General features: G+C 37.3%; 1 protein-coding gene across 2 annotated transcripts; it reads left to right on the top strand.

Annotated features, from left to right (window-relative positions):
- The first annotated feature begins 1564 nt into the window (after nt 1-1564).
- Nucleotides 1565-11711, top strand: LOC113028423 (5-hydroxytryptamine receptor 3A-like). Of its 2 annotated transcripts, XM_080305397.1 has the most exons (12): nt 1650-1720; nt 3217-3285; nt 3352-3606; nt 5264-5427; nt 5709-5753; nt 5889-5998; nt 6660-6829; nt 6958-7115; nt 8634-8844; nt 10235-10411; nt 10543-10604; nt 10818-11711. In XM_080305397.1, exons 4-12 carry the CDS (start codon nt 5350-5352, stop codon nt 11061-11063), a joined length of 1257 nt encoding a protein of 418 aa, XP_080161523.1. In that variant the 5' UTR covers nt 1650-1720; nt 3217-3285; nt 3352-3606; nt 5264-5349; the 3' UTR covers nt 11064-11711. The 2 variants fall into 2 exon arrangements, with proteins under 2 accessions (XP_026034460.1, XP_080161523.1); XM_026178675.2 differs by lacking the exon at nt 3352-3606 and having other exon boundaries at nt 1565-1720.
- Nucleotides 11712-14384: the final 2673 nt, after the last annotated feature.

The raw sequence follows: 14384 nt of genomic DNA, 5'->3' as shown, positions 1-14384 counted from the left end.
TCAGCATTTCTATAACTTCTTCTATGATTATATTGGAATCACAAATATAAGTTGAAGAATTTGCAGATGGGACTAGTCTAGGGTCAAACCCTAGACCAGTTCTTTTTTATTTTATTTATATTTTACATTTGAGCCACCTCCTTAAACTTTTTATTAGTATGCTTCACCTAACAAACTAAAAAAGGTATCTTACCTCAGTGAATGTTTAATTATCATCAAAGATTGGATGTTTAACTTCATTAAACTTTGAATGTGGCAAAAATGTCAATAGGCTAAGGAAGCCAGTCCCTTCAATTGCAAAAAAAACATATAGTTAAGCTTTTCCCAGCTTCCCTTCAGCTGGTCCAAAATAGATTAATCTGGCTGCTAAAAAAAAAAAAAAAGAAAGCCTGGTTGTTGCATTTCGGTCCATTAACTTTCAAATCAGGACCAGGAGTTTAACCCCTATTCCTATTTCCTTTTAATGACTAAATGACTGACAATTAACAAAAATTTTTTTTACCTCTAATTCAGGTCAAGAAGTCTTCATTAAAGGGTTTCCAACAGCTTCCAACAAGTGTGCAATCAGTTTAGCAGAAAAAAAAATGTCAGTTTCAAATGTTGAAAAACATAATTTGCTCATTTGTTATGTAGATCAACTACTCAGCACAGCTAAGAGGGGAAAAATGGATGTACAAACTTCACAAAAATCTTGCTGTGTTCTTTTTATGTGTGATTGTGAGTATGTTGGGGTTGCTGTGGCTCAGGATGTAGAGCAGATCACCTACTAGTTGGAAAGATGGTGGTTTGACCCCTGTCTGCTCCAGTCTGCATGCCAAACATCCTTGGACAAGATAGAAATCACTTACATATGAAAAGCATTTTTAAAAAAGTGCTTATATGAAAGGATGAATGAGGCAAGTTGTATAAAAAAGTGCATTAAGCTCTATGAGTAGAAACGTGCTAAAGAACCAGTCAATTTGTGTTTGTGTGTTTCAAGGTAACTGTATTTATACCCATAGGCAAGGTAAATTTGCTTTACAGAAAAATGATAGCATTTGGCATCCCTTCAAAAACACACATACCTAAAAGAAAAATATAAACCTCACTGTAGAACATATATAGTAATTTAAACGTTTTGAATCAAAAACAAAAGCAGTTCTTATTTAATTCAGTGACAGCAACAGGGACAAAGCTGTTTTTATAACGCTTTGTCCTGCAGCTTGGAAAAAGAAACCTCCGTCCTGTGGAAAGAAGCTGAAATTCACCCCTTAGAGGATGGGGACCATATTTAAGGATTGTTAAAGCCATCCTCTGTACCTGTTTGGAGTACAGGGAGGCTAAAAAACACTGTGGCTCACAAGACATGGGTGGTTTGTCATGAAAGAAGCTACAACAACGGCTCTGCTGGGTCTCAGTTACACTTTTTTTTAATTTTTTATCTTTAAAATGTAAAAAAAAAAGTTTCAGTGTTTGCTACAGGCAGTACTGTTCACTGACTTTGTAACAGCAAAAGTTGGCAGTTGCTGCTGTTTTGACTGTTGATGGTGATTACTCTCTAAGGATGGATGTGGTAGGCACACAGTTGGTGATTACATTTGCCCTCCCCCCTTTCCAGTATGTGGCAGTGACATTAGCAGAACAGGAAGCCTCTCCAGACAGCACATAGAGCATGACAGGGCTCATTGATCTCTCACAGCTATGATGATTGTATCTCTCTTCTTTCTCCTCATCCTCAAAGGTAAGTTTCACTATTTCTGTACAATGCATGCAGCTTATCATTTAATTCAATTAAGAAACACTGTTTTTGCTTTGACCAGTAAAATCTTTTTCAGTGTAAGACAATGGCTTATGTTAGCATCTAGTAGCTACCAGCTGACAACCGTTAATTAAATGCTTCAATTTACTAAATCTGTTGTGTTGTGAGCTTCATTCTTTAACACAATTTTAATTGGTTATTAGGAGGATCGGGACAACATAATGATGAGGTGGTAACATTTAGATACTCAGCTTTACCAAGAAAGTTTTATTCTTTTCTTTTTTTCTCCATAGAAACATTTATTTAGTTTGAATAGAAGCTCTCCTGCTTAATCTGCTTGATATGAAACTCATATATAAAACCTACTGTCCAAATAATCTTCCTACTTTTCTCAAACAATTATAAAACACAAAAAACATTGTGGAAAAAATTAAAACTAATTAAAAACAACCTGGCCATGGTTGAAGAACCCAGAAACTGAGAAGGAGATCACAAAACATGTTATTTCAGTCTTTATTATCACAAAAAGAAAACAGGAGAATCTGTGACTGGAGATGAGCTGGGACGGTGCAGGCTGGACAGAACACTTGGGTTGGTACAGAGGAACATTTAGAGTTAATCTTTGCAGTAATTGGAAACCAGAAGTGAGACTCAGGGAAGCCAAGCAAGGATTTATCGATGTTGCCAGGTCTCATATTGTTTGAAACCTAGCCAAAAGTATGTATTTTGTTACATTCTTGCATGTTTTCCCCCATTTGTACCTTCTTGTTTTTTTGTGAGCCCTTTTGTGTATATCCTTTGCACATTTAGGCATGTCGGGCCTATCCAGCATTTTTTACTTACCACCAGTTAGCTGACAGCTGAACTGTTCTCTTTACTTGAGTCTCCAGTACATCCAGCTGCACATCCGATGGTGCAATGTAAAACTAAACTTCAGTCTTTGTCTGACGGTTTTGGGTGCCAAGTGAGCTTTAGCAACAGCCTTATGGTCAAACAGTGATTAGTACAGAAGCTTTATAATAGAAATAGGAGATAATAGGAGAGAGGAAATGCTGAGTGGAATAGAGTCTAGCTCTTCTACGGCTGAGTTGTTTCAGAACCAAGCTATGAGCAGAGGTCAGATTAACTAACTTTTAAATAAATAAATAAATAAACAAAAGTCAGCTCACCACTGCTGAATATAAATAGATCCACATAACACCAAATTTCTACCATTCATCGTGTAACTGGTATGCCCACTGGAGGGCAGGCTCATGTTGCTATTCCAGTCTGGATCCAGCTCAGGCATGCAAAAAACACTGCGGGAACAATAAGAGGGTAAATCTTGAGGTGATTTTTTTTTTAAACATTTAATAGCCCATACCTCTTGTGAAGATTATCTGTGGAAATTTAAAATAAATAGTGTTAAAAGATGACATAATATATACTGCAACACAGTAGTTGTTGAAAAAAAAAACAGGGGTACTATTTTCTTTCAGGTGGAAATACCTCCACTTTAGAGCTACAAGATGATGCTCAACTGATGCCCAATGAGACCATGACCAGAGGTAAGTAAAACTAACTTTGAGATCACAGAAGTTATAGATGTGTGCATTTATATTTTTCTCTTGTAGGCTGATCACCCGCAGGAGGCACCATATAGGTCAGGTGCAATAAGTGTTCAGTGGCAGTGCAGGGCACTTGTTTGTTGTTAGTTCCTGGAACATGAAACATCAGCACTCTTGTGAGAAAGGAGCCTGACCTAACGAAAAGGTTGAGAGACGGTGACTAGATATAGTCAGGCTCACCTCAGTACACAACTTCGGCTCTGGGAGCAATCTGGAGCTGTCTAGTTTATGTTTCCAATGTGGAGTCGCCCTTGGTGAGAGGTATGTTTGTTTGCTGCCAGTATGTTGGGGTTTTCCCCAGGGGTTATGGAATAACCAAAGTTAGTCAGAGGACTAACCAAGAAGACTAACTTACTCTATGGACTAACCATAGTTGGTCCATAGACTAGTCCAATGTTTCCCAACCACTGTGCCGCGGTACAGAGGTGTGCCAAGAGAAATGATCAGGTTTGCTGTGGAAGATTATCTGGTTTCGCCTGATTGGTACTCTAAGCGACCGGCATGAGTAACGGGCAGAACAATTATATTATCTTCCTCTAGAGGGCAGTATAACGTCTTGCTCCAATTAAATGGGTTGCCAACTTACAGTAAAACGGAAAAAGACAAGGTAGAAATTACATAATAGTCATCCTGTGAGTGAGATGACAGCGCGTAATATCAATAGATAAATATTTGAAAAGAAAAAGTAGTCAGTCTGACCTGGGTCCTGGAGATAATTCCGACCCAGATGAAGGTCCTAGCATGGGTAGTGGTTTGAAGAAAGCAAAAAAGATATACTGGGGACAAGCCAAGACAATTCCACTATACCTGGTGCACGTGGAAAAATTATCAATATGCTTTTTGTAACATTTTTGTTTGGTGGGGTGCCGTGTGATTTTTCTAATGTGAAATATGTGCCATGGCTCCAAAAGTGTAGGAAACACTGGACTAGTCCATATTTACCTTATGGACTAACTAAACCATAGTTAGTCCATCTATGAATATGAGGTTACCCTATTAGGACTAACCTATCAGATCAACTTAGTCTATGGACTAAACATGTTTGAGCATAAGGGTGTTCCTAAGTTCACAGGTTGCTGATTGATTTAGTAATAATGTCATCAGTCCAGCAACCACATTTCTTGGACTTGGTTAGAGAGACAAGCTGAGCTGTCAAACAGTCACCACCTGGTGTTCAGTTGGATCAGGTGGGGAAGGATGCAGGAGACTCCAAACTTATTATGAGGGTCACAAGACTCCAAGACTCACAACACTTTGATCCCAATCCAACAGAGACATCGTCTGTGATTGTCCAATGTTCACAATTCCATTGCTGAAGCAGCTGTAAGAAGCTGCAGCTGTAAGATGGTACTAATAGCAGGCGGACGGGGGGCAGCTCTGACAGTAGCTGTGGGGGGAATATGGTGAGGCCATGAAACAAGACTTTTGTTCAGCGCAATTTAACGCAATTTAATTATTATGCCAGGGTTTTGTTGTGTATAGTATGGAGTTCCTGATATTAATTTTAACATTAATAAGAAATAGATTATTAATGAACCCTTTCTGAATGTCTGTATAGATCTTTATATTTCAAATAATGGAATTAGAGAACTGATGAGACACATCCTGCAACCCAAGCCTTTTAGTGGCCACAAGAATCAGGATATCGGCTTTCATTTGTGAGTCAGTGCTTTTAATAGATTGATAAAAGGTTTCTGAAGCAGTCAATATCTACCCACAGAGATTACTGTGTTTGTCATGTTTAATACGACGTATGTTCAGCAGATCTGAAGAGAACATATATCAATTTTAAAGCCTGGATAATCACCAGGACACTGCAGTTCTTATTGAAAAGCATAATTGAGTGTGTTCAAGTTTCCTTTTTTTTTTATGCATTCCTCTCATTGCCTCACTAATACAAAATCTAATCTCATTTCAGATAAAAAAGTAGAAATTGATGAACTTTGCATTTTCCTGGCTGTTGCAAACCACCTGAACTTGACTAAAGACAATAATAAGTACACCATGAGCCGGCCAGTTAGACACCACACTCACCCTTTGACAGTAGTGCTTGAAATGAAAATCTATGCCATCTTAGATATGGTAAGTTGTACTTCTTTAGAGTTTTTTTTAATGATTTTTTTTTTCTTTAATTAACGTATTAATTTGACAAATGACATTTATTAAAAATAAATGTCGTGTGTGTATTTTCCATGCAGCCATTTAACAGTTAAATGGGCAGCCGGAAAGCTTTGCATACATGTTGTATTGTATTTGGGACCACTGCGGTACAATTAAAAGAAAAGTATTTTCATAAGCAATAACTTATATTTGTATGTATATTGTATTTTATTAAGCTTGACTTGTGACTTCTTTGCTGACAGAGGGAAATTGACCAGACTTTAATTTCTTACATTTGGGTTTCTTTGGTCAGTATTCTCTTCTTTTAAAATACACAATATTTTACTGAAATGTGGAAATTCAAATTATTTATTTGAAAACGTGTCTATTTGCCCTCTTTCTGTATTTCTCCTCTTATATATCTGGTACATCTTCATGGGTAGAAATGGAAAAATGAGTACATTTGGTGGGACCCATATCAGTTCTGTGGACTGAAATACATAACTGTCCCTACCGGATATTTGTGGATACCAGACATAACAATTGAAGAGATGTAAGTGTAATATATTTGCACATGCACTCACACTGACAGATCCACATGCAGTAATGAGAGAACATTCATTTATTTTTAAAAATGTCAACAAAGCTAAAACATTATTGATTCACTTGTATAAAACATAAAATAATACACTACTGCTCCAAACTCAAAAAAGCCTATCCATTTATTCATTAAGGTGCATACTGAATCTAGAATATGGACAATACCAGATTGTATAAAAACTATTATTTGAAATATTTATTTGGTCCAAACTAATAGCTTGTGTCTTATGTAGATATGCTTAAGCCTGTTCTTTGGCCTACTTGCATGATGTACGTGCAAACTGACAAAAATAACAACTTTTCAAAATGGTATATGTTACCCTGACACCTCTTTCGGCAATTCATTTAGCCTATAGTTTAAAGTGATTAACTCACAACTCCTTATCCAGATCTAAGTACCAGTCAGTGACACCCTGGCAACCAGAAAAAAAATTGTGTATTGTTCTATTGATCTAGTTTGTGTTTGTTGGGTTTTTTTATTACATCTTTAGATTTGCCTCCTGGAGCTTTACATTGTAAACTGCATCTCACACCACAATGTTACTTGTTTTTCATGGTCTGTAAAATGGTAAACTACAAGTGATCTCACTTGTCCCATATTTGCTTTCTTACAGGACAGAGAAGGACAAAGCTACTCCGAGTCCCTATCTCAGCATTAGCTCAGCTGGCTGGGTTGAATTCAGAAATGACCAGGTTGTGCTAAGCACCTGCAAAATGCATGTTTACAAATTTCCCTTCGATATTCAGAGCTGCAACCTTTCGTTCAAGTCTATCCTGCACACTGGTGAGTCCATAACATTTTTTGTTTAGGTGAACTCACACCATCAGATATCATATAGGTACAATATACATTATATACAACATATTTCTTCATGTTTGAGTTGGTCACAGTTATTTTTATATTCATTTCAGATGAAGATATACAGTTACACTACCAGGAAAACAACACTTTGATCACACGGTTGTCTCGGGAAGTGATGCACACACAGTACGAGTGGCTGTTCATCAACATGATAGTCACCAACAAAACCAACCGCTTGAACTTCAACCAAACTTCTGTTGTTTATACTGTAAGTATTTTTTCAAGCAGAGACACATCAATGGAAACTGTCCCGTTTGCCTATGTTACAGGCCTTCAACTGGGTCTGTTTTACACAGAAGAATTAGCTCAAATACATCTCATAGTTCCAACTAAAAACCAGTGCATTTGGTATGTAGGCTCTTCTTCATCTGTTTAAGAATTTTACACCATCCTTTTCTGTTTATTTACACATTCTTCTATATTTTCTTGATAGATTTGTCTTGTAGCAAAAACCACAGGTTCACATCTTAACCCTACTTGCTGACCTTATTTTTGTATGCCTCAATATACAATTATAATCACCTTATATCTATCACGATTTGTGAGGGCAGATCATGTGGAGAGAATGAGGTGTGGACCAAAGCGCAGACAAGCAGAGATGGAGGTGGATTTTTTTTTTTAAAGCAAGTCTTTATTGTCGGCTGCACAAAACACTGCAAAACAAAAGGCCACGGGGAGCTGAGATAAACTAAGAAAAACCTAAACTGGAAAAGCTAAATATGAAACTTCAAACACAAAACCTGAAATATAGAACTAGAAAAACCTGAAACGTGGAAACACGGAGGGAAGAATAGCAGACAAAATGCAGAGGGAGATACACAGAGGAGGAGGAACAAAAGACAACATAGACCATGTATACACACAGAGGGTAATGAGGAAATAGGAAAGAGGAAATACACGAACATAGAAACAAGGATGACTAGAAGTAACGCAGAGGACACAAGGAAGGCACAGAAACAAAAGCTAAAGACTAGAAATCAGCGAAACACTAAAGGATGTTCCCAGGACAGCTGAGAGATCTCTTCAGCATGTCATGAGGCTCCGCCTGGACCCCTCCAAGTAGGCTCTACCCAACAAACCTCACCTAGGAGGCATCAATCAAACACCCTGTTCGGATTCCCAAATCACCCCAACTTGCTCCATTGAGGAGCAAGTTGTTAGTCAGTCTGTTAGTCTGTCTGTAAGGCTGAGCCTAGTAACCCTTCATATGAAGCTCATTTCCCCACACGTACCCAAAATCTTCTTATATCAGTCACCAGAGCTAGTTAACGTAAACGAAGATAAGAACAAAGACCAACAAGTAAATCAACAGCTTCCCCACAAGAAACTTTAAGATGTGGTTGAATGTAGTTTTCAAGTCCACAAAATATAGACTATCCAGTACAAATGGAGGTGTTTCTTTGTCATGAATAACTGATTAATTATCCCTAGATAAATATGGAAAAACTGCTTTTTTGATGTAATTGAATAATTCGGTTCAGATTGGGAAAAAAAACCTGCTTCTAGGTAGTTATTTTAAACATTTAGACACTATAGTATATCGTTTAATATGCACAATTTTGTTAAATTTCCCCTTCTGGTAATCTTAACATTCACTACTCTTAGTCTGGTCATGGTAAAACCTTAATCCACAAAGAGCTAGTTTATACAGGGTAAACATGTTACAGTCAAAAATATAAGAGGATAACCAATATATCTGATTAACCAATTGAACATAATTTCACAGATTACCATGAAGAGGAGGTCTATCCTGTACATTGTGAATTTCATTCTGCCAGTCCTCTTCTTCTTGTGTCTGGACTTGGCATCATTCCTCATCTCAGATACTGGGGGTGAGAAGCTCAGCTTCAAAGTCACCGTCCTGCTGGCTGTTACAGTGATGCAGCTTATCCTCAATGACATTCTGCCCTGTTCTTCAAACAAGGTTCCACTTATAGGTAAAGAAATGTATTTAACTGCACATAGTTACAGCAGTTGTATATTCATGCCACAGTTAATTATAAGGATTTACATATCAGAAGATCATCTGGTCCTGACCAGTTAGTAAAATTAAGTTAATAGAACCCCAGATGAACAGCAACACATGACATATTTCACTGTCATTATTTATCTGCTCAACTAGGAAACTAAGCCAGTAGCTTGTAGTCCCCCCTTTAGCAGCCAGAACTTAAAGTAATCGTTTTCTCTCTGACTTTATCAGTCTCTCACATCATTTTGGTGGAATTCTGGCTGATTTACTTACATCATTGCTTTAGTTCATTAATTTATGCATAGTTCTCCTAAGGTCTTGCCACAGCATTTCAATCAGGTTGAGGTTTTTGACTGGAACATTGTAGCACTGATTCTTTTTCACCCATTCTGTTGTAGAAATGCTTGGGATCATTGTCCTGTTATCATTCAGTTTCAGACAAGATCAAACTGTCAAACAGATAATCTCATATTTGACTCTATAATACTTTGGTATACAGAGGAATTCATGGTGGACTCAAGGACTACAAGGTGCCTTGGTCCTGTGGCTGCAAAACAAGCCTGAATCATCATTCCTCAACTGTGTTTGACAGTTGACACTAACATGCTCTGTTTGTTCATTTTCCAAATGTAGTGCTGTGCATTATGTTTAGTATCTCCACTATGATTATACTGGCCCAAGGACGGTGTTCCAGAAGTCTTGCGGTTTCTTTAGATGCAACAGGCTTTCGCTTGGCAACCATTCTAAGCTTGTTTGGTCTTTTTCTGACTGTACTCCCATGAACTCATGCTAACTGAGGCCTGTGACTGAGTCTGAGATGTAATTCTTGGGTGTTTTGGCAGTTTCTCTGAGCGCTACATTGTCTGACCTCGAGATGAATTGGGACATCCACTCCTGGCAACACTGGCAATTATCTTAAATGTTTCCAATTGTAACTAACATTTCTTACTTTAGAAAGTTGGACTTTAAAAAGTTTTTTCCCAGACTGATGGGCAGCAGCAATTGCTTCTTGTCTGTATTTACCCTCAATCAGTCGTGGCAGATGACTGCCCCTCCCTGGTTTCCTCCTGTTACAAAATACATTTTTCCTTCCCACTGTCACCAAGTGCTTGCTCATACGGGGTTATCTGATTGTTCGGGTGTCCTCTGTAATATTGTAGGGTATTTACCTTACTTTGCAACGTAGTGCAACATGTCATGCATTATTGTTCATCTGAACCATTTACCTAATTTTAGCACCTGGTAAGAACCACATTACATTTTATTACCCTCTGTATGTAAAACCTTAGAAGAAACCATGTACTTTCTTTTTACAATGACTGTATATCCACATTAATGACACAGCCTGCTCTCCTCAGCTGTCTACTGCATTGGGATATTTGCTCTGATGCTGCTCAGCCTCCTGGAGACAATTTTGGTGATGCATCTGATTGAGAAAGACTCTGCAGCTCAAGATAACGAGACTAGTAGAGACCAAAGCACAGATGTGAACTGTGGTGACAAATCCAATCCACACAGAAACCTTGAAATTTCAGGTATATTTTGGATGTATAGTTATGGTTTATATACTCAAAGACACATTAATAATGGTTCATTGTACAACTAATTATTTATATAAATTTAAATTGTGTTGCCTTTATCTTTATGCCTAATATGTTTTTTCCAGATAGTCACTGTGCATCTGTCTGTGATGCACCTGCTGAAGAAATGCAATCGGTGATCAAAGAGGTGAGGATTATATTACACTTTTAAAGGATTTTTAAATTATTATTTTTTTAAGTGTAAAAAAATCTTAACAGACATTGTGTTTGCATGGAAGAGATTATTCTTAACATTTTTGTATATCTGGAATGATCTCTTTTGTTCCAAATGGAGTGGGAAAAAAACATCTGCAAATATGCACTGCTAATGTTAATTATCTTTCTCCAAAACCGCTTTCAGGGGAGCAGAAGTAAACTGACGGACGTGTCCTTTGCTGTGGAAAAAGTTTCAGATGAACCAGGGGCAACTGAGAAACCAATGAATCGACTCAGCAGTAACAGGAAGGAAGAAATGAAGTCAGGCTATTGGACCAGAGTGGTTAAAATCATTAACAGGGCTTTCTTGATTTTTTATGTCTCAGCAGTCACTCTGTTTTTAGGGGTTATGTTTATAATGTGGAACAGTTCTGAAGATGATGATGGGTAGAAGAAAAACCCTCTCAATAAATAAATTGCTAGTTTAAAAACAAAGTTAAACATTTTGAAATCATTATGCACCGTCTGTTTTCACACCTGTAGTTTCCATGTATTCAAACCAAAGAAGACAGAACAGTCATTGATGCAATGTAGGCTGGTGAGAGTTCATACTGGCATGTTACAAAGTAATCCAAAGATGTAAACGTGGAGTCTGATCCACACTGATAATGTAGTTATGTTTAGTTATCTATTATGCATCATCAAATTTAAAATGACCCACTGTAGAAAATACTAACTTTTAAAGCATTATTACAAAACAAGTCTGTTTAAGCTTCTAAAGTTCAAACTGGTTGCAAGTTTGTTATATTTATTAATTGCTTTTTACAGTTAAAGTTAAAATGTACCAACTAGATTAATATGATATATTATTTTAAAATATATATATTTTTTAAACTGTAAGTTGTTGTTTTTTTTTAACATGTTGTACCGAAAGCTGATATGTACACATTGGGTCGAACCCAGTCTGACCTCAATGATTATTTTGGTCATTGGAATTTTGACTGGTACTCCTCTATATTGTACTTTCATTTTCTTTGAATTCATTTAAAATGTGTATTTATTTTGATGAGAATTTTAGTAAAGTGACATCTGTTGCTGTGTGTGTATGTGTATGCATATTTTTATGTGATAATGACTTTTCTTGCTGGGTTAAGGTTAATTATATGATTGGAAAAATGATTTAGCCAAATATTGAAAATGAGAATTTAGCCATATACAGTACTTCTTGTGGATGAGATTGCCTTGGCTTCAAAGTTACACTGTGAGAAAACCTGGAGTCATTTTTGCCCAGGACATCCTTTAAAGTTTTGCTTTCTAACTAACTGTTTTCTTTCATCTCTGCCATATCAATAAAATTAGAAACATTCAATCTCAGAATGATACTAGTTCAACCTAGTTCATCCATGAATCACTTCTAGACCACACTGTCATAATTCTGTATTATTTGAATATTCTAGAAACTCCCTGAAAAGCCTTGGATTTTCAATCAGTTTCTTTTTCTTGCTGTAGCAAGTGTACTAACATGGACTAGAAAAGAGAGATCATATTTCCCTCTATTTCTGTTTACTCGGTTAGGTTAAGGTTAAATCCAGAAATGACACACTCTCCATTGTTATCAAAAGGATAAAACTTTCAGTTTTCAACCAGACTATTTCTGGTTACATAACATATATCTTCTGATGTAACTTGGACAGAGTCATCAAGACATCAGACACCCTCAGCCAGCCTGTGATGATGAGGCCCCTGGCTTGTGTCCAATTCATCTTCCAGGCTTCCAGACCTTGGAAAGCTTCCAAACCCTGCTCATCCTGATGCCACTTTTCCCATAAACTTGCTTGTGCTGCAACCACAATTCAACCTGGTTGACTGCCCCATGTCTTCCACTTTTAGCTGGTTCTGACCTCAATGCCTGCTGCAGAGACTTTGTTGTTGCTGGAGTCCCTGTATAGCATCACTTGCTTGGCAGGGTGACCGTGAATTCTTCCAAAACACAAGGTGAAGGGAAGTTTTCAGCTTGTTCTTGCTGCGATAAAGTTCAATGCTGCTGAGACAATCTGTGCAGGTAGTGCCTAATCCTCCTCTCAAATCCTTAACATGGGTCAGTGGAAACTCATAGACCTGCAGTGGCCAGAGGAGCTGAGTTGTATTTAGGTCTGGATTAGGTGACCCTGAAACACCTTTAGTTATTCTGGTTTTTAGTTTTCACTGCTTTTCACTTTCCATGTCTTTATATGTCACTGCAATAAATCATCTCTACTCTCTCCATAGTATGTACTTTGTCTTTCTCTCCGTGCTAAAGCCACTGCTGAATTTGCACACATGGACTATGACAATAATTATTATTACAGTGGTGTTACATTCAGTGGTGAAGTGAAGGGCTGCCCCAAGACCAAGTATACGATAAGTAAAGATTATTTTAAAATGTAAATCATGTAACTGACACTTTTCAGTCCTAGAAAAAAATTATTAAGACTATTTAAAAGGGTACACCGAAGAGTGTCAAGAAAGCAGGATTACTGAGCATGCATCAATTTATAGTAGTAAACAAACAAAGTGACTGTAAAGAGTGATTGGCCAGTTGTATGGAGATGAGATTGTAGCCAAGCATTTTACTTCTCCTTCTTTCTTTTCCATCCACCTTTATTGCAGACAGAGGAGAAGCTTTAACTATTATGTTGGACTGTTAAAAGTGGAAGTCCACCTTTAAATTTATTACTTTGTGTTTTCCAGTTATGACCTTTAAGACCACGCTGGTGCAGGGCACTCTAACTACAACAAGGTAATTGGGAATAGATGCAAACAATGATAAACAAATATCAAGTGGAGGGAAATGAATTCGCTTTTTTATCTTTTTGAGTTTGCCCCCTTCAAATCTTCCTCTGCTGGAAGATGAAGCTAAAGTTTCTAAAAAAGTCCTTCACCACATCTAGCTTTTAGCAAAGCTGATGAGGAAGTGGATGGCTGCCCACATGCATTGAAGAGATTGTATGTAAGTGTGAAATGTAGTCCACACGTCTTAAGTGGAATTTATACAGCACCAGTACAAAACAATGATTATCACATTTTATTAATTTCTACTAATAAATATTGATTTTGCTTTGATTTTGCTCTGTTTATTTACTTTCACATTCAGGCAGGTTTTTTTTTTCACTGACTTTGTAACAGCACCATTGGTGTTACTGGTTGCCAATATGCTGCAGCCATTATGCTCTTACAATTGATGTGGACATGGATGTGCAGTAAGTCTTTACATTTGCCCCGCCCTCTTCCAGTGAGGACTGTGAGATTAGTGCAGCATGTGCAGACAACATAGAGAGGTTAACACACTCACAGCCATGAGAATTGTGGGTTTCTTTTTTCTACTCCTCCTCAAAGGTAAGCTGAGACGTTATTGTGTACTGCATGTGTGTTAAATTTATAGAAAGACTGTTTGTTTTTACTTATTATAAATATTTTAGTCTAGGATAGATGCTTGCTTCTCTAAGCATCTTGTAGGCATCTCTGTGATGTATCCAGTTGGAATAATTTACTGACAATATTTACACAAAGGCCTATGATTAACCTTCATGCCAAGTTTTGGTTGCTAAATTCCTGCTCAAACAAACTATTACTTTTAAAAGAATATTATATATAAGATTTGCCAAGTGGGTAAATGGTATAAACTGAGCAATTAGCTGATCTGGGCTGGCAGTAAAAGAGGCAGCCCAGATCAGTCACGAGTGCAGCTTTTCTTTGTGGCTTGCATAAACTGACAATATGGTTGATATTTGTA

Source organism: Astatotilapia calliptera, chromosome 8 (genome assembly GCF_964374335.1).
Source record: "Astatotilapia calliptera chromosome 8, fAstCal68.1, whole genome shotgun sequence".
Taxonomy (NCBI): domain Eukaryota; kingdom Metazoa; phylum Chordata; class Actinopteri; order Cichliformes; family Cichlidae; genus Astatotilapia; species Astatotilapia calliptera.
The sequence above is the reverse complement of the archived record's forward strand: the minus strand, read 5'-3'. Positions and strand labels throughout refer to the sequence as shown.